This window comes from Neofelis nebulosa, chromosome 18 (genome assembly GCF_028018385.1).
Source record: "Neofelis nebulosa isolate mNeoNeb1 chromosome 18, mNeoNeb1.pri, whole genome shotgun sequence".
Lineage (NCBI taxonomy): Eukaryota > Metazoa > Chordata > Mammalia > Carnivora > Felidae > Neofelis > Neofelis nebulosa.
This window is the reverse complement of record NC_080799.1, coordinates 31,200,660-31,219,130: the sequence shown is the minus strand read 5'-3', so window position 1 is coordinate 31,219,130 and position 18,471 is coordinate 31,200,660. Positions and strand designations below refer to the sequence as shown.

At 46.9% G+C, this 18,471-nt stretch overlaps 1 protein-coding gene across 2 annotated transcripts in view; it reads left to right on the top strand.

The window, feature by feature from the left end:
* Window positions 1-18,471, top strand: part of XYLT1 (xylosyltransferase 1) — a 312,721-nt gene that overhangs the window by 256,390 nt on the left and 37,860 nt on the right. For both annotated transcript variants that reach the window (XM_058709985.1, XM_058709986.1), the window contains exon 6: window positions 8,559-8,639. In XM_058709985.1, the coding sequence (XP_058565968.1) occupies window positions 8,559-8,639 (81 nt within the window). The remainder of the gene's footprint in view (window positions 1-8,558; window positions 8,640-18,471) is intronic.

The window sequence follows — 18,471 nt, the reverse complement described above, 5'->3', positions numbered from 1 at the left end:
CAGTGAGCATGTTTTAATTCTGCATCGGTTTCTCTGGTAACAGAAAGATAAATCCAATCAAAAGTGACTGAGTTTTATTAGCCAGGTGGCTCCCCAGTTTGCTGCCCGGCTGCGTGGAGGGGAAGAGCTGTTCCCCTGGTGTCTCCAGGATGCTCGGTGCCTTATTTCACCTGGCAGTTCACCCCATATCATAAGAATCTACCTGTCTGTCTGCCTTCTCCACTGTCCTCTGCGCTCCTGGAGGACAGAGACCATGACCACCTTATCTACTGCTGTTCCAGGTATCTGGCACCCGCCCTGTCAGGGGGTAAGAAATCATGTTTCCAGGAGAGCACAGTTTTATGCGACTTTTCAAAGTCACGGGAAACACAGAACATTTAGAAAACTTCAAATAATGCCAGAGATTCAGCAGCCAGGCCAGCTCATGAACCACTCTATATACCTTGCTAAGGAGTTAAGAGCATTGTTCTACAGGGGACAAAGTGCCACTGAAGGGTATTAAGTAGAGAGGGGATACAAGCAGACTTAGGTTCTAGAAAAATCCTGCAGCTGCTTTCCGGAGGATGGATTAGAGTGGAATCTGAAAGCTGGGGCAGCATTTTATCCAGTTCACTTTTCCTTGGGTACCAACAGTGGCTGTAAGTACGCCCACAGGGCCAAGGAAGAAATACAGTACCTAGGTCTTTCCATACATTTCCACTGTGTCTTCGCAGAAGTGGGTCTCACTCCTCGTTTTGGCTCTGTAAGATCAATCAATGATTGCCCTTCTCTTATCTCCAGTGCTTTGGCTCTTGGCTCGTCTGCGGAGAACCCTGAACTTGACCTTTCTTTGTGTTGTTCTGGAATTCTGGCCTTCCTGAGAGATTTGCTAGTAGACAAGAAGACTTGGTAAGGTCCAAGCAAAACCTGCCTGGAGGGTCATGGACAGAGCATCGACAGGATCTCCCCCGCCCCTCCCCAACACCCAAAAAGAAATAAGCCATGTGGAAAAATGGGTTTGAATCCATCTGTGAGCCAGAATGCAGCGAGAGAAACCCAGTGGCTAGGGCTCCGATTTTAGACCAGCGCAGCAGAAAGGGCCACACTTAGGAGGCCGTATCTGTGTCACCTTCTGACATGCAGTGTGTGTTCGACGATGGGTCCCCTTAGAAGGTGGCTGCAGTTTCAGGTGCCTGTTTCCCGCCTGGCTGTCCTTGGAAAGAAACGGAGGGCACTCCTAAAGCTGATCCAGCATGAGGAGATCAGGATTGCAAAGAGTCATGTTTTGGGCCTGGAATGCGAAGGTCCAAGTCTGTAGTCCACCTTCCTGCAAGACTTCAGCCAAGTCATTAAATCTCTTTGTGTCCTACTTTATTCATGTATCAACTAGTTCCTGTGTGATGGGGGAATTGTGGGTGAAAGGGGGAGGCATAGTTAACACAATGAGCAACACAGGCATGGTTCCTGCAATCATTACTAAGTGTTTTCTGACTGCTTCACATTCCCCTCTCCCCCTCCAGTTCAAAGACACAGGGAAAAGCATGTCCAGTAGAGGAAACATTGTGGTCAAAGGCAGGGACATACATACAAGTGAATGACAGAGCTCTCTGCCTTGATGGCCACGAGCCCTGCACGCCAGTGCTCCCCTGGGGCATTTATTAAGAATGACGGCAATTATTTGTTGCACATCTAGTGTCAAGTCCAGGAAGAACAGAACGGAATTAGATCCAGTGCCCACCCATCTCACAACTATAGCCAGGCTCCTGAAAAGTATTGTCCAAGGTGCCCTGGTTGAAAATCCCTGTGCTATTAACAGACAGATGGGCACCAGCTGGAGCAGCTGCCCCAGGCACTGGATAGTTCTGCACACCCCACACCACACACACACGCACACACACACCTCGCTGCCTGACGGAGGCTCATTCCTGTCCCACTGGCTGTTGGTACCATGGGGAAGCAAGAAGGCCCTTGCTAGTCCTGCTTAGCCTGCCAAAGAAGCCCACCAGCCTCCCCAGGAAAACTCCCCCACCCCTTTCATCACCTTTGCCATTTCCTTCCCCCTCCCCATATTCCTGGGAGCCCACTGGCTTGGTTCCTGCGTGGTGGTGTGAGCCCCGTCCTGGTTCTGGGCGTAGCCTCAGTCTACGTAGCGTGCCTTTCTAAAAGCAAAGAGACACTAAAAAGTGCCCTTTGCATGAACAATGCCGCATCTGGGAATTGAATCCTACAGAAAGCTATCAGACCCACATATGGGAAAGAGAAACGCTCAAGGAGGTTCCTAGGAGCAGTATCTGTAAGGGAAGCAAACAACATAAATGTCCATCACTAGGAGACTGGCTGTGTCCCTTCCATGAGATTCTGTGTCGCCCTTAGAAGGATGAAGTCTACTTTATGTGCCGATTAGACAGATCAGCATGATAGATCCTTACATAAAAAAGCCATGGACACACACGCTCCCCTTTTTGTAATAACAAGGGCTGTGAGTGTCCCAGCACCTGCTTCATAGGGGTGCCGTGAGCACTAAGTGGGTTAACAGATGCAGAGTGCTGCGGAGAGTGGTCCCCACTCCAGGTCCTCAAGTGTTAGATGCTGTTCTTTCTGTTGTTCTTGCCATTAATTGGTCTGTCTTGCTGTGGGCTAAGCTGTAGGATGGTAATTTCAGAAGCATAGGGAAGGGTTACGTGCTTCCCCCAGCATGGTTTTCTGCACTCTTGGGCTCCTCAGAAAAGGACAAGTATGACGTTTTTCTGGGGTCACATGGCTCTCAGCAGACGTGTATGCCACCAGCTCAAGTTGGTTCGCCAGGACCGTCTGATATTTATTTAATCTTTTGAGAGAGAGAGAGCGCGCGCATGTGCACGTGAGCAGGGAAGGGGCAGAGAAAGAGGGAGGGAGGGAGGGAGAGAGAGAGAGAGAGAGAGAAAGAGAGTCCCAGGCAGGCTCCATGACCAGCGCAGAGCCCGATGCAGGGCTCCAACGTGAGTTCATGACCTGAGATGAAATCAATAATCGGACGCTTAAGTGACTGAGCCACTCAGGTGTCCCAGGACCATCTGATTTTAAAACTGAAGCATCTACGTCCTGGATCCCCTCTCAGGGCTGGACAAACCGGGACAGCTGACTGCTCTCCATATGCCCCTGGTGGCCCAGGTGCTTTAGGAGGTACCCAGATGTGTAGTCATTATTGTTTTTCATGTGTAACGGGGGGGGGAAAAAAAAACATAAAAATGGTGTATCGGAATTACTCAGCCTCAAAACAGAAATACACATGTTATGACATGGATGTCCCTTCAGAACATTGTGCTAAGGGGAAAAATAGTCGCAAAAAGACAAGTACTGTATGATCCCCCTTATAGGAGGTTCCTGGACTTTGACTCCTCTATGAATGTGTTCATGGAGACAGGAAGCAGAACGGGGGCTGCCAGTGGCTGGGGGAGGGGGAAATGGAGAGTTCTTGTTTTCATGGGTACAGGGTTTCAGCTTTGCCAGATACAAAGCATTCTGGAGGGGTATGGTGGTTGATGGTTACAGAGCAGTACGAAGGTACTTAATACGACTGAACTTTAACACGTAAAAATGGTTAAGATGGCAGATTTTCTGTTAGGTGTATTTTACCAGAATTTAAGATTTGTAAAAAAAAAAAAAAAAACAAAAACATCACATACCACAGATATTGTCACATAGGGTAAAGCTGAAGCGCTATTGAATTGAACGTTAAATTGAACATGTGTCTGAAAGAACCATGCAGATGATAGATCAGTGGAAGCTGGGGAAACACGGTGTGTTTATTCTGAGCTCACATGGAAGGTGTCTCCACCCTTAGCATGCTCGGCTTGCCCAGTGCCCTGCTCCTCCACCCCCTGCCACCCACACACATTTCTGATCCTCACATGGCCCACCCGCCGCATCCACGAGGCCTGGATCTGGTGCCCCTGGGGTCTGCACACACCCGGCAGCATCAGTGGGTGGAAGTCTTGAGTCCTGACATTCACAAAAACTCTGTGCTTAGCTTTTGCCTTGCCGGTAGTCGGGAGTACCTCTGGCAGATTCTTCGCAGCATCCTGTATCAGAGAAGGGGGTTCCGGGCCACAGCCTGGTGGGCAGGAGGAACGTAGAGCAGTTGAGGGCTGGCTCTGTGTTGTGCTCTTTCCACGTGGAGGCTGAGAAGGTCCCCATTCCCTCCTTGCCCTGTTTCAGGCTGCCAGCAAGCAGGCTCGGCTGTGACCGGGCTCCCGGGTACTAGAGGGACCTGAGAGCTGAGCTGTCCTCCTCACCCCCAGTTCTGTGTGTCCTCGTGCCCAGAACCATTATGCATCTTAGACACACAATGTCGAGGTGGCCCCCCGGGAGCCAGTTCCTAACTCTCACACCAGCCGGGAGAGGAGACAGGTCCGTTCGATGGGGCATTTCCCAAACCATGCTCCACAGGGCATCCCCTGGGGCTTAAGCACAGAAAGCTTTCCAAGTTCAAATCTGGCTGGGTCATTATACTGCTGTCTCCAGTTCAAAATGTCTTAAGCTTCTGATATTCAAGATGGCAATAATAATACTATTAAATAACAGCTAACATTTATCAAGGGCTTACTATATGCCCGGTGCTACGGCACAGATCTTCAGGCATTATTTTATTTCATACTCCCAACACCTGAGGCTTACTGAGACGAAAGTAACTTGCTGCAAGTCCAGGCTTTCAGGAGCAGACCTTAGGGAAAAGATGAAGAAGGAAAAGAGGAAGAGAATTAACTACGATATTCACGCTTCACTTAAAGCAGCCCTTCTTAAACTTTAAAGGGCACACGCATCCCCTGGGAATCCTGTTAGAATGCAGAATTTGACTCAGTAGGTCCGAGGTGGAGCCTGAGTTACTGCATTTCTAGTAACAGTGGAAGGAGGCCATTCATCCAAAGACCAGGCTCTGAATAGGGGGGCATTTGAGCACCTACACCTGGCATGGAACTCATTCATTCACTTGTTCATTTGTTCACTCATTCATTCACTCGTTGACTTGTTCATTCATTTATTCATTCATTCATTCATTTACTCATTTGTTCCTTCCTTCCTTCATTCATTCATTCACTCATTCATTTATGCAAACAGTCTAGTAGCAAAGGGCATGACACTCTCTGACATCTGGATTCAGATTCTAATCCTGACGCTGTGCTTCACTAAGTGGCAATTTTTGAGTCTCAGTTGCCCATCTGCAAATTGGGAATGAAACTAGCATTTTATAAAGTCTTTGTGAATATTAAATGCAGTAAAATGTGGCAAACATCTGCTCCAGGGTCTGGGGCATGGTGGACAATTTCATAAATGGTCGTAGTTTAGAGCTTATTTGAAAAAAAAAATTTAATGTTTATATTTGAGAGAGAGAGAGCGTGAGCAGGGGAGGGGCAGAGAGAGAGGGAGACACAGAATCCAAAGCAGGCTCCAAGCTTTGAGCTGTCAGCACAGAGCCCGACCCGAGGCTCGAACTCATGAGCCATGAGATCATGACCTGAGCCGAAGTCAGACACTTACCCAACTGAGCCACCCAGGCAGCCCCTTTTTTTAAATTTTTGTAATGTTTGGAGCTTATCTATCATTCACTTATTCCCTCATTTCAACAGAGATTTTCACATGGTTCCAATAAGTTTGTTTATATTATAGCCAATTTATTAATTGAAATAAATGACTTATTAAAATAAATCACTTATTTTAACATTTACTTATTTACGTATTTCCACAAAGACATCCCAGCGGCCACGAAGGCTGCCAGTGAGGGGCCCAGAGTCACGGTCATAGAGGAGTGGCTGTGGACGAAGAAACATGTCTCCTAATGGTTTTCACAAAAGATAGGGACAGGCACAAGTGATGAGTGGTGGGTGCCACTTGGCACATGACTCCACCAGAAGAGGAAGAGTGAGAAACGTATGTGGTGGGGAATGAGGGAGAGAGAGAGAGGCTGGAACTGGGTAAAATGTCAACAGATCGCAAGCTGTTAATTATCTGAGGAGAACTAAATATTATGTAGGCAATTATAGACAGGCGTTGGAAAGCAGTGATAGGAAAAGTTGGGCCCCAGCCGAATTGCGTGTCCCCTTGAAGAAGGGCTGGGAGACTGGTTTCAGTGTGCAGAGCAAGCTTTTTACTCTGAGAGAGAGGGGGAGTGAGGGGGCCGGTGGAGGGAGCCCAGGGAGGGGGAATTAGGGGTCCCCTCGACCCCGCCAGTCCAGCCAAGCCAGGCACACAGCACTTTGCTTTGAAAGGCAGCCTTACCCCACCCCCACCCCCGCATTCTCCCTCCCCGGGCTCTGGGCCTGGAATCCGCAGCCCCCTCCCCAGCCGCCCTCCCTCCCCCAAGATGTCATCTTTTGAGACGATTTCATGTGGAAGCATCGCTAAGTAAATTCGCTAAATGCCTATTCATCCCCGTCAGATGGGGACTCGGTGAAGCGGTAAATGTGAAAATGGCCCCAGCTCAGGGCCCTGAAAGGCGCTTTCTGGGGTTGCCAAATGGAGCTGCAGCCACTGACCCTGGGAGGCCTGAGGCTTCTCGCACGGGGGCCCAGGAGCCCCGGCCCGGCCCCTTCAATCCTCCCTCTGAGGCCGCTGAGAGGCCCTATTTATTATTCCTGCTGCCAGGGACCCATTCAGAGGTTAACTTGTCCCCGTATTCATCAGGACTACGATAATGAACTGTCCCAGAGTGGCAAGGGGGTTGGTAAACAGGAACTGCTGAGACACGGAGATGGAATGGGCCTCTTTAGGGTTTGGAAAGAGAGATTGCTTTCATTTTTTTTTTTATGGGCTGATCTTGTTCCCACCTCTCCCCGCAACTTCGGGAGGCCCTTTGCCCATGGCTGTCTGTAACTTGGTATGAGGCACACGTGGGCTTTACCTTGGAGCATGTGGGCAGGATTGTCCACACACCAGATGCACCGTTTTGCAGATGCGTGGGGTTAGCCATTTGGCTGCGTCCCTGGAATTTCCCTCTGTGTGCCTCGGCAGGGCTTGGCTTGCGTGTTCCTATCGGATTTACCTCAGTGCGGACGGGGGTCTCTCTGCTACCGCCAGAATGGCCGCCTCTGTATTGGTGTTCATTTCAGTAATAGGATGGGACACCAGCAGGGCTCGTTTTCACTGCAGCGTCCCTTGACTGCTTTGTGCCCCCTCCACTGGAATTATGAGTTGGTCAGCATGCGTCATCCAATCACAGAATAGGGGCTTGCAGTGGTGCGGCTGCAGGGAGTTGCAGGGAAATGAAGAGGAGTGAGGCGTGGGGGCTGCTTAGACCAGATGGTGGCAGGTGGAAGAGCAAAGCACTTTGCATTTATTGCGCACCTACTATATGCCCTTTAAATATTCCCAGCTTTCCATTCGTTATATATGTACTGAGAGCCTACTGTCTGCTGGGCAGTCAGGGGGGTTCAGAGAAGCCTACCACCCAGATGTTAAATCACTCACCCTTGGGTCAGGAGTGGAGCTGGGATCTGCCTCTAGACCTTTCTGCTTTTAGAGCCCAGGCATTGCTTTCTAAGGCACCTACCTGCCCCCCAAAGTTCTGAGAGCCTCCATTAGGTTCCACAAGTGTCCTTCCTTTCCACCGCCTCCATCTCGTCTCCCACTTTGAAACAATGGTTAACCCTTTCCTTCTAAGTAAAAATTCCTGAGCAAAGTAGATGATAAAGGAGCTGTCACTTCAGCACCATTTACCTGTTTGGGTTTATTCAGCAGAAGAGGCGACTGCATTTCTGGCAGATGGAGACCCGTGTGACTGCCTTTTAAAATACTGTCACAGCTGTATGCACAAGCTGATTAGCTGTGACTACACTGCCTGCACCGAGATTGATGGTGATAAATTTGGGATAACAATACTGGGAACGACGTCATCTGTTTCGATCGCACTTCATATTTTTTAAAGCTCTCTCAATTGGTAGCCCACTGGTTTTACAAGGACTTAGTATTCATTCATCCAGCAACCATTAATGTAGCTCCTACCATGTGCTAGTGAGGAGCAAGTCCCACTAGGTTCTGTCCTGATGGAGCTTACATCATAACATAAACAAGTTTAACATTTGCAGGTGACAATAAAATAGTAATGGAAATAAAGGGATATGATAAAGATGGGGGTGGGGGAGGCTGATGCCATATTAGGTTGGGTGGCCAGAAAAGGCATCTCTGAAGAGGTTACATTTGAAAGGAGACCTGGATGATAACAGCAAGCCAGACCTGGAAAGATACAAGGCAGAATTTCCCAAGGACAGCACGTGCAAAGACCCTGAGATTGCTATGTATCGCATTGAGCTACACACTAGTGACTTACTGTTTGCCACGCCCAGTGCTGAGCACTGGAGATTCCAGAACAGCTAAGGTAGTATGCTTATACTCAAAGAGTGTACAGGCTACAGGATAGGTAGGATACAAACACGCCAATATACCCTTTTAATGTAGTGTGGTAAGCCTAGGGTGGTGACCCATGAAAGAAGATGCTTTATTAGCCTGTATGGACCTTATTTCTGTGACCACGAAGGGAGCCAAGACTCAGAAAGTGTCCATGGTCTCTGGAGGACCCTGACCTTCCTCTTGGTTTGTTTCCACAGGACGAATGACCAGCTGGTGGCATTTCTCTCCCGATACCGAGATATGAATTTCCTGAAGTCACACGGCCGGGACAATGCAAGGTAGCACATCCTCCCCCTACCCGTGTGCAAAATGAAAATCTGAGTGATCATTTTGGGGCTTCCTTTGAGGCTAGCCTAGAGGAAAGTAGAGGACAGGAGGAAGGCATGGCTCGGGTGGGCCCCTGCCCCTTCCATATCGGGTCTGCAGCGGTCTTTCCCGTCAGCCAAGGACAGGGATAATAGTAAATGCATCTCTTCTCGTAATAGCCCTTTACACCCCCCCCCCACACACACACACTGAGCACTTTCCTGGGTCCATTATCTCATTATGGCAACGCTTTGAGGTAAGTAGGGCAGCCATTGTTCATTCCCACTTTATTGGTGGGATGACTGAGCCCCATAATTTAAGTGATGGCCCCAGATCATTCATTGGGTCAGCCATTCAGCAAACACTCACCCAGTGCCAAGCATGTGCCAGGCACCCTTCTAGAGCTGAACAAGACAAAATCCTCATTCTCATGGAACTTACTTCCTGGTGAAAAAGAGTCTCATTCCAGCATGGAGTTGAGCTCATATATCCTGATTCCCACCCTTTGCCCTCACCAGTGCCTCACTCTTGCTGCCCAAGACATTGGCGGGGATTCAAGGCACCAAGAAGCCCAATCTGGATCCACAAATAGCATGCTGCAGTCCCACTTTCAGCAGAGTCAATATCTCTGTGGCCAGAGATCAGCTACGAGGGATTCAGTCTCAAGCGCCCCCTTTAGGGGAGATCACATGATAGGCCTCACCGTCCTGATGGCAAACACCATTAAAAAAAAAACCAGCCCAGATCACTGACATGCTGGCAGCTTTTTCTAGCTTTGAACTCAGACCATAACCTGGCAGCACATGGGATAATTTTAGCTCGTTAATGTGTTTTCTTTGGTTTGGCTCTTGTGTTGGTTTTGTTTTGTTTTGTTTTGTTTTAGTTCAAGTGCTCCATTTGAAAATGAATAGCCCCATTTAAAAATAGCAATGTTTCCCAGGCACATCCAGCTCATCTTAAAAGATCCAAAGGTCCACTGACTCTGGGCCTCAGGTTTCTCATTGGAGGCTATCACCTGGGTCATAGACAAAGCCCGTGTTCTCCTGTCCTCTCCTGTGCCCCTTCCCTACCTGGCCCCCACTGGCATTTCAGTTTGTAGTCTGCTTCAGGCATTCTGTGCAACTGCTGACTGACCTGCCCTCTGGCTGGCTCTGTAACTCAGTTTACCGAGTTACCTACGGCGGGGGGGTGGACCAGAAGGTAGCCTTGAGCTCCATCTCCTGAGCTCTACAGATGTAACCCCAGAATCCTTTGTTGTGTCATTGCCTAAATTCTAACTCTGATTTCATCCAGCTGTTTATAGCTTGTTCCCATCCTACTGACAGCCTGCATTTTTTACATTTAGAAGGAGCCCCCAGACTTGAGGATGCTGTAAATCAGCATGATTTACAGATTAGTGTGAGCATGTTCCCACCGCTAAAGGGAGAGAGGCCTGGGTAGATCAAGAATTACAGCCACTGTGTGATGTGTTCCTAATAAGTGCCCTTGCTCCACTGACCTTTTCCCTGTGGGATCCAATTTCATTCTTAGGGCCGCTCAATGCAAAATAAGAATCATTATCCCCATTTGTCTGGAGACGAAAGGGGTTTTGGGGAGTCTAAATGATTTTCCCAAGGTTACACAACTGGTAAGTGTTAGAATTTGAACCCAGTTCTCTGACCCCAAAGCCCATGGGAGCAATGTAGAGCTGAACAAGATTCCATTCAGGTGTTAGGTATCAAAACTGGCCCAGGTGTTAGTGTCTAGGCCCTTAGGTTACCTCCAGGTAACCTTGTAATATGTGTTTTGTGCAAAGTTGTTTCATCAGAAAGGAGCCTATTGTAATTTGATAGACTTGTGTCTGAATTATTATCCACCCTGGTATTATTATTCCTGCCTAGTTGGTATTTATTCTCTGTCCGCTATTTCTAGGCCCAGTGCTTGGGACTGGGTATGTAGCACAGAGGTTAAAAGCGTGGCCCTTGAGGTTGTACTTCCTGGATCAGAGTCCTGCTCTGCCATGTCCTAGCTATGTTGCATTGGACAGGTGTCTTAACCTCTCTGAGCCTGTTCCCTTACCTTTATAGTGGAAATAAATATAGACCTACACTCTTGGGGTTGAGAGGATTAAATGAGATGCTGCATATAAAGCATCCACCATATAGTAGATGCCCTATGTGATGGTGGTGATGATGATGGTGATGTCATGGCTATGATAAGTGTAGGATGAAAATATTGTGGTGGGAGAAATAAATAGATGGTGTTTGGGCCAGAGTTACCCCGCTGGGTGTGTGAATACCTGTCTGGTGGATGTGCGTCAGTAGCTGACAGGTAATACCCACATGGCACAGAACAACATAAAGTTTCCGGCTAAGATGTTGTTGGCACTTCCTGCTATAAAACTAAAACCCAAGGATCTCCGAACAGAAAACCTCCCACATTCCACTACCCAGGAATGAGCCCTTGGCTGGTTTTCTCTTACTTGAATGAATGAAGGGCAGTAATGTAGTATTAATTTCATAGTAAAATGAGCCATTACCTGCCACCCTCTCCTCTCTGTCAGCTGGGGCCTCACCTGCTGATGAGTAACCCTAGCCACTGTGCGTCTTCTGTTGTCCCCTCCCCATCGCACAGAGCTGGGCATGGCTAGGCTTCAGACCCTGCACGGGTGATGTGTTATAAAGGACCCTTGGTGGCAGATGACAGAAACCCAGCTTAAACTAGACTAAGTGGGTAAAGGAAGTTAATGGAAGGAAAACCTTGATCTCTGACTTCAGATATGGCTAAATCAAGCAGTTCAAATGCTTTAATCACACCTAGACTCCGTTAGTTCTTTTCTTTTCCTTTTTATTGGGGGGGGGGGGCATTTAATTATTTGCTATTCCTGGAGCGGGTTAAAGTAAAATAAACACATCAAATAGCCAAGTAGTTCACTGAGGGGGATCTTTTTATTTTTTTAATTGAGATGTAATTGACATATAACATTATGTTAGTTTCAGGTGTATGACCTAATGATTCGTTATATGTATATATTGCAAAATGATCATACTAAGTCTAGTTGACATCTGTCACCCCACATGGTTACATTTTTTTTCTTGTTGATGAGAACATCTAAGATTTACTCTCTGAGCAACTTCCAAATACACAATACAGTATTATTGGCTATACATCACCTCCCCCCAGCATGTATTTATTTCACACCTGGAAGTGTGTACTTTTTGACTCCCTTGTTTAGTTCTATTTTCCTTTGTGTTGTTGGATTTTCTGGCTCCAATGGTGACTTAGTAGCTTCGTTTTAGAGACGGGGAAACTGAGACTCAGGTGAAGTAATTTGGTGAAGCCTACATAGTTACAGCAGTGCTAGGACTCCGGCCCAGGCGCCTGTGTCCCCAGAGCCCAAGCTCATAACCCTTGTATGATGCAGCCTGTCTGTATTCTGGGCCTGCTTTCCTCCAGCATCCTCCAGGATGCTGGGTGGCTTTCAGGCAGCGACTCTGCTTCTCTGGGCTTCACTTTCTCCCTTTGAAAAAAGAAAAGTGGATGAATAAGATGGTCTCCGAAGGCACGTCTCCTTCTGATGCTCTCTGCTCCTGGACCAGCCCTTATAAAAGACATTGTGACAAAGGCAAAGAGTTTAAAAGATCAAACGATGTGGAGGGACCAAAAACAAGCAGTAAGATACAAAATAGGCCACAGGGTGCCTCGGTATTTAGTTCCACGTGGCTCCTAATAGCAGTGTTGACCTTCTGTCCCCATCTTCAGCCCTTGGCAGCCAGTGTGGATTCCCAGCTCCTGCTCCACAGGGATGGCATAAAGGCAAACTAATATTTTAATAGCTGCCAAATTGGTCCTGACTGTTCCTGTAATTAAATGAAGGGGAGTGTTGTGTTCACCATTTCTCCTTGCTTTCCTCCAAAAATAAAGTCGATGCAATGAAAGGCACGCAGCACAGTTACTGTTTTCCCAGTTAGCCTCTGTAGGGTGAGCAGAAGCAGGTGTCCTAAAGCTCACTGAGGGACTAAATATGTCCTTGCAGACTAAATAGGTCCTTGCAGTTACCCTGGAACTCCTGGCTTCTGTTCAGGGAGCATTGGAGAAGTTTACCAAATGTCTGCAACCTGATTGTTGCGGGGGGCCGGGGTGGGGGGTGGTCTGATAGGGGCTAGAAAGGGAAGATCCTTTCCACCAGCCAGAATAGGGTTTCCTGTGACACTTTGTCTGCCTCAGTCCATCTGAGCTCTCTTGCTGATCCAAGGTCCACAGGCCCCCATGCTGAGCCCAGGGACACATTGTGGTACAGGGGCAGGTACATGAACATTAGAGGCCTGGCACCTGTGTTAAAATGCTGGCTTGCTCATGTGATGGCCATAGGACTTCAACAGATGGCTTTGACTCTCCAAGCCTCTGTTTCCTCATCTTTATAAAATGTGAATAGGGAGATGGGCATTGTGGAGGACGGAGTGTCCTCCCTGACCCTGGGAAGGCCCTGAACCATGCACTTTCTGGTGTGTTGTCTCATTCCCACCTCACTTGGCAAGTGAGATCTTCGAGATGAGTACAGCTGAGGCTTACAGAGTTGATTTTACTTGCTTAAGGTTCCACAGCGAGCAGACCACAGAGCTGGGACTGGAACATGGCTCGGTCTGGCTTTTAAGGCCTGATTTTATCACGCCGTGATTCATGACCACATCTGACAGGACCTGCAGTTTTGCCTTTGGGGCGTACAACTGAAAGAGCAGAATCCTGCTAACTTTAAGCAGAAGTATTGTTGAAATGATCAGGAGAGGAAAGATCAGGTTCTTCCCCTCCTTTCTAGAGTCGGCGTCTCCCAAAGTGTGTTCCCCATCCACCCGTAACGTGAGAGGTGGATTCAGGTACTTCACAGACAGGAGTGCTGGGAAAGCTAGGTACTGATCGCAAGTGTATCAACAACAATTGATAGAATTAGCTGTCTGCCCCATGGTTTCATAGAAGTTATGCTGAGAATAAGACTCAGTTTAAAAAAAAACAAAAACACCGTTGAAGCTATTCAAAGTTGATTTAGAGAAAATTATTAAGGGAGCTTTCCTGTAAGTGCTATACATAAAGCACTTGGCACAGCAGGTAGGAATCCACACTCTGGATTCTAGGTGTATGACCTTGGCTGAGTGACATCAAGCACCTGTGTGTCAGAGTTGTTAGAAGAATTCAATGGGAGAATATAGGGATAAACTCTTGGAACAATTAGTTGGGCGTGTCAACTTAGTGACAGTGATGATGGAGAAGAATCTTGAAAATGGCATACATATGATTAACATTTTGCAAGCACTCCTCCAATTCTTATGGAAACTAGCATTTGACGGGTAAGAAGGCTAGACCAGTAGGAAACCAGGAGGGGTCCCAGCCCTGAGGTTGGAAGTGACATCAGCAAGTTTCTTCCAGCTGTCAGGTCTGGACCCTACCTGCTCTAAACAGCACTCCCCCCGACTGGGCACCAGAATGACAGCCAAACAGCTTCAGCAGCCCTTTCTCTCTGACATTGAACTCATCTTCAGACCCACACCTCCCTTGATGTATAAACAGGCAACTGTTTAGCCAATAGTTGGCAAATCCATTGAGAGCCTGGCCAGGAACCTCCTCCAAGCAAATCTGTGCTCAGGAGGCCCTTTGGTGCCAACTTGCTTATCAAGAGATGGGCTCTCTCCCCAGCTGTCTTATAGCACCATGATTGATGTGAGGAGATAATTAATATCTCATTTCCAATGGGGAAAGCAGATTGCATTTCCCCTTTGCTTTTCTTAAACCCAACCAGTGCATTTATCACTGTTTGCATGTTCACTGTATTTAATCCAATTATAGCAGGCATGTCAAAATAAAGCTTTGCGTTGCACCAGCACCCACACAAAGCTGTGTATGCATCTCCTTTCTTGGCCCCCACATGCGTTTTGAGGTCAACTTGGGAACTTTTCTTTTTCCAAAACAATATACATCGAAGTTAGACAAAAGACTAGGACAAAAGTATGTTCAGGGTGTCATCTCTGAGAGGTGGACTTTGATTTTTTTTTTCTTTGCTTTCTCTTTCTGTTCTAAGTTTTCCATGAAGGACGTGCATTACATTTATAAACAGAACAAAAGGCAGTAAACACTGTTTTTTAAAATGTGTGAAAAATTGTGGAAAACCACTTAGCCTTCAGTGGACCTTTAGCCTCTTGGAAGTAGAAGCTGATTGGGCACCAAGCACCATGAAGACCATATGGCTACCAAGTCAGGGGATTCTGGGTCCCAGGATTTGGGCCCCTGACTTAGCATCTCTTCTCAGTCTTCTTTTTTCTCCCACCCTTGGATATCAAACACAAGTCCACTTTCTTCGCACAAGGCAGTAGTAACAGTCACATGTGAAGGGTTTCCTGTGTGCCAGGGACTGTCCTAAATGCCTTAGTGAGGTTACTTCTTGCAAGTCTCAAAACTACCCCATGATGGAAATGCAGTCCTATCAGGCTCAGTTTTCAGATGGGAGCCCAGAGGCTAGCTAAGTTAAACACACAGATTGTAAGTGGGGAGGCTGACTAGAACCCAGGAAATCTGGCCCCAGGGTCTGTAGTCCTAGCCTCTGTATCACGCTGATTCCCTCAGCATGTTCACTGTGGGGCTTCCTGCCATATCCAGGTAGATGATGCATTCCCCCCACCAATCAGGTAGGGTCTGCCTCTCTCGCAGTTGACCTGCTCAGATGTGTCAGCAAGGCTCTCACTCCAGCCACCTTGACTTCTTTCCATTCATTTGAGTTCTTGCACATGCTGTTTTGGTCCCCAGTAAAGCTCTTGCCCCCAGATCTTCAGATGACTGATTCCTCCTCATCCTTGACGTGAAGCTTCAGTGCCACCTCGTCAGTGAAGCCCTTCCCCAACAATCTTCACTAATGACGTCTCTGTCTCTTTATTTTCTGCCACTGCGCCCTTGAGTTTTTCTATATAGCACTTATTACAAACATCTAATTACATATTAATGTGTTTTGTGGCTCTTTGTGTCTACTTACTTAGTTATTAAGAGCAGGATTATAGCTCAGTGGCTAAAAGTGTGGGATCCAGAGCCTGACGGCTGAGGTTAGAATTGCACCCTTGGCACTAACCAGCTGTGTGGCTCTGGGGAAATTACTTAGCCTCTCCATGTCTCTGTTCCTTCATTTGTAAAATGAACCTTCATAGGGTTGTAGTAAAGACTAAATGAGAGAATATGGATTTAGTGTGAGGAATGGGATCTGGAAAGTAGCAGGTGCTCAATAAATGGTAGGTGTTATTCTATTTTTTATGTCTCTCCCTGGAAGATGGAGAAGGGTAGGGATGATGTCCATCTTGTTCACAACCAGATTCTCAGCACACAGACCTGGGGTAGTGAAGATGCTATCTGGAGCTGCTGAACGAGTGAATGCTCCAAGCCCCCTGTTCTTCCAGGTACTTCAGAGTAGAGGCATAACAGTTGACCCCAGCCTAGGTCAGGAAAGGGGACAATCCAGCCTGGGCCTGAAAGAAACAGCCAGTAGGGTCCCTGTGGAGCTGCCAGACTAGGTCCCAATGAGCTGAATCCTTGCTGACTGGTAGCATGAAAAGATGATGTATTCATACTGCTCGGACAGAATTAGAAAGGTGCCCATGACCCTTGTCACCTCCACTACCACAACCATGGGCATTGCTTATTAAAATAATCACAGGGGATGAAGTTCACGGTTTGTGTGGGGCTCTGGGCTTCTGTCCTTGGTGCTGAAATATCATTGCTTTTCTGGACATAGAGGTGTGTAATTAGTTCTGGAGGTGCCCTGCCCATTCCTGTCTACCAAATCACAGGAGAGAGAAGAGGAGAGATAGAAAATTTAAGTTTGTAGCTTGATGAAGGAAAAATATTAAGCATCTTGGTGAATATTTAGGGAGCACTTACAGTGTGTTGAGCACTACCCTAAGCCGTTTCTATGTATAATCTCATTTAAACTTTTGCACTAGCCCTCTGAAGCATTATTATCATCACCATTTTCCATGTGAAGTTACGTGTTCAGGTCGTCCAAGGTTGGTGGCCTACCCAGCACGTGAATTGTGTAGTCCAAAGCTTTGCCCCTGCATTATACAGCTGTTACGTGTCAGCACATTCACATAGCTGGCTGAGTTCATACACTGTGGGCTTTCGTGCTTTGTTCCATGACTTTATTTTTTAACTAAAATGCTTAGGTTGTATTTAGGCTAAAGGAGTAATCTGGATTCAGTGACAGATCACTGGACAGGAAAAGAGAAGAAGGGGAGATTTTTTTCCTAGGCTATGTGACTTTGGATGTCTTTGAATCATACATCCTCTCAGTGTGTTGGGGTTTTTTTTCAATCTATAGAATTAATTATATTAACTGATTGCTAAGATTCCTTCTTACTCAGACACGCTGTAAAATCTGAGGAGCAGAGTTCTTCCTTTTCAAACTCATTATAGGACGAGACAGTTCTGGAATAATTCCACACTCAATGAATATGCCAAGACTGTAGCCAGGGAATTAACTGAATTAAGAGACCTTCATTGTCTGCCTTTTCTGAGATCATGTTCAAAGGCTACAGAAGGTTTCTTAACTGACCTTTTCACACACGGATGAGAATGAGGACCCCTGTCCCCTTCCATCCAATTTCCTTTGATGCTCAGCTGAGTAGAACTTGGTCCCTATGACATCTCAGTAGAATCCATTTAGTTATGACTTTGTTCCATATTGTGCCAGTAGAGAAAGTCCCTGGAAGGCAAACCACCCCTCCCTGAAATCCTGGGAGGTAAAACCAAATGCAGTTGATTCCATGTTTGCCCTCAGGTAGTCTGTTCTGAAGACAGAAGTCTTTGTGACGTCTGGCAGGGAGCTCTTCCAAGACCAACAATGAGCCCTTTTCTGTCAGTTTTCTCATTTCAGCACCGGGTCTTTTTGAGGTAGTGAAAATTCTCAGATCCTCCCTTTGGATCCTTTTACAAGGACCCTGGCAATCAGGACAGAGCAGTTAAGAGCTTGCATGGATTCATCCAGACCTGGATTCGAGTCCAGGACTGTTAGCTGTGTGACTTTGGGGAACGCCCTTAACCTTCTTGGATTGAGTTCCTTTGTGTCTCAAATGTTTGTTAGAAGAATCAGATACCTGGTTAAGGGCTGCTACTTCCTTATTGAACAATTTCATGGCTTTTACTTCTCCCTTTATTCATTGGCTCAATAAATACTTATTGAGCACCAACTGTATGCTAGGTACTAGTCTAGGCACTAAGGATACAGCTTTGAACAAAAACAGGCAAAAAACTCTCTGCCTTCTTGGGACTTACATCTAGTAAGGAGACAGTAAGCTAAATAAATACCTTGTATACAGTGGTACAAATTTTTAAGTTTTATGGAGAAAAATAAAACATGAAATGGTGGTCACAGATGTGAGGGATTCTGGGAGGGTATAATTGCTATGTAAGAATGGTTCACTGTGTAATGACTGGCTCAATCCATTGCTGGAATGAATAGTGCTTACTGAATACTTAGCAAGGACCTTTGTAAACCTTATTTGTCAGCCTTTCACAGATGATTCAGGAGGGTGTCAGCACAGGTGTCATGGAACTCATCTTCCAGATGAGGAAACTGGCATTCCAGAGAGTCAAGCCAACCCCATATCTCCCCATCTGCGAAGATAGAGTCATCATTAGCACCCAGATCCTTTTTTTGTCTGCTCTGAATTCCACCTGTTGACTCGGTTGCCCTCACATAATCAAATCATCTGGAAATGAAACTAAATATAAGAGAGTGTCTTTGGTCATCTTCTGTGTGTTTGGCCCAGTGCTTAAATAAATCTAGTCTCCACC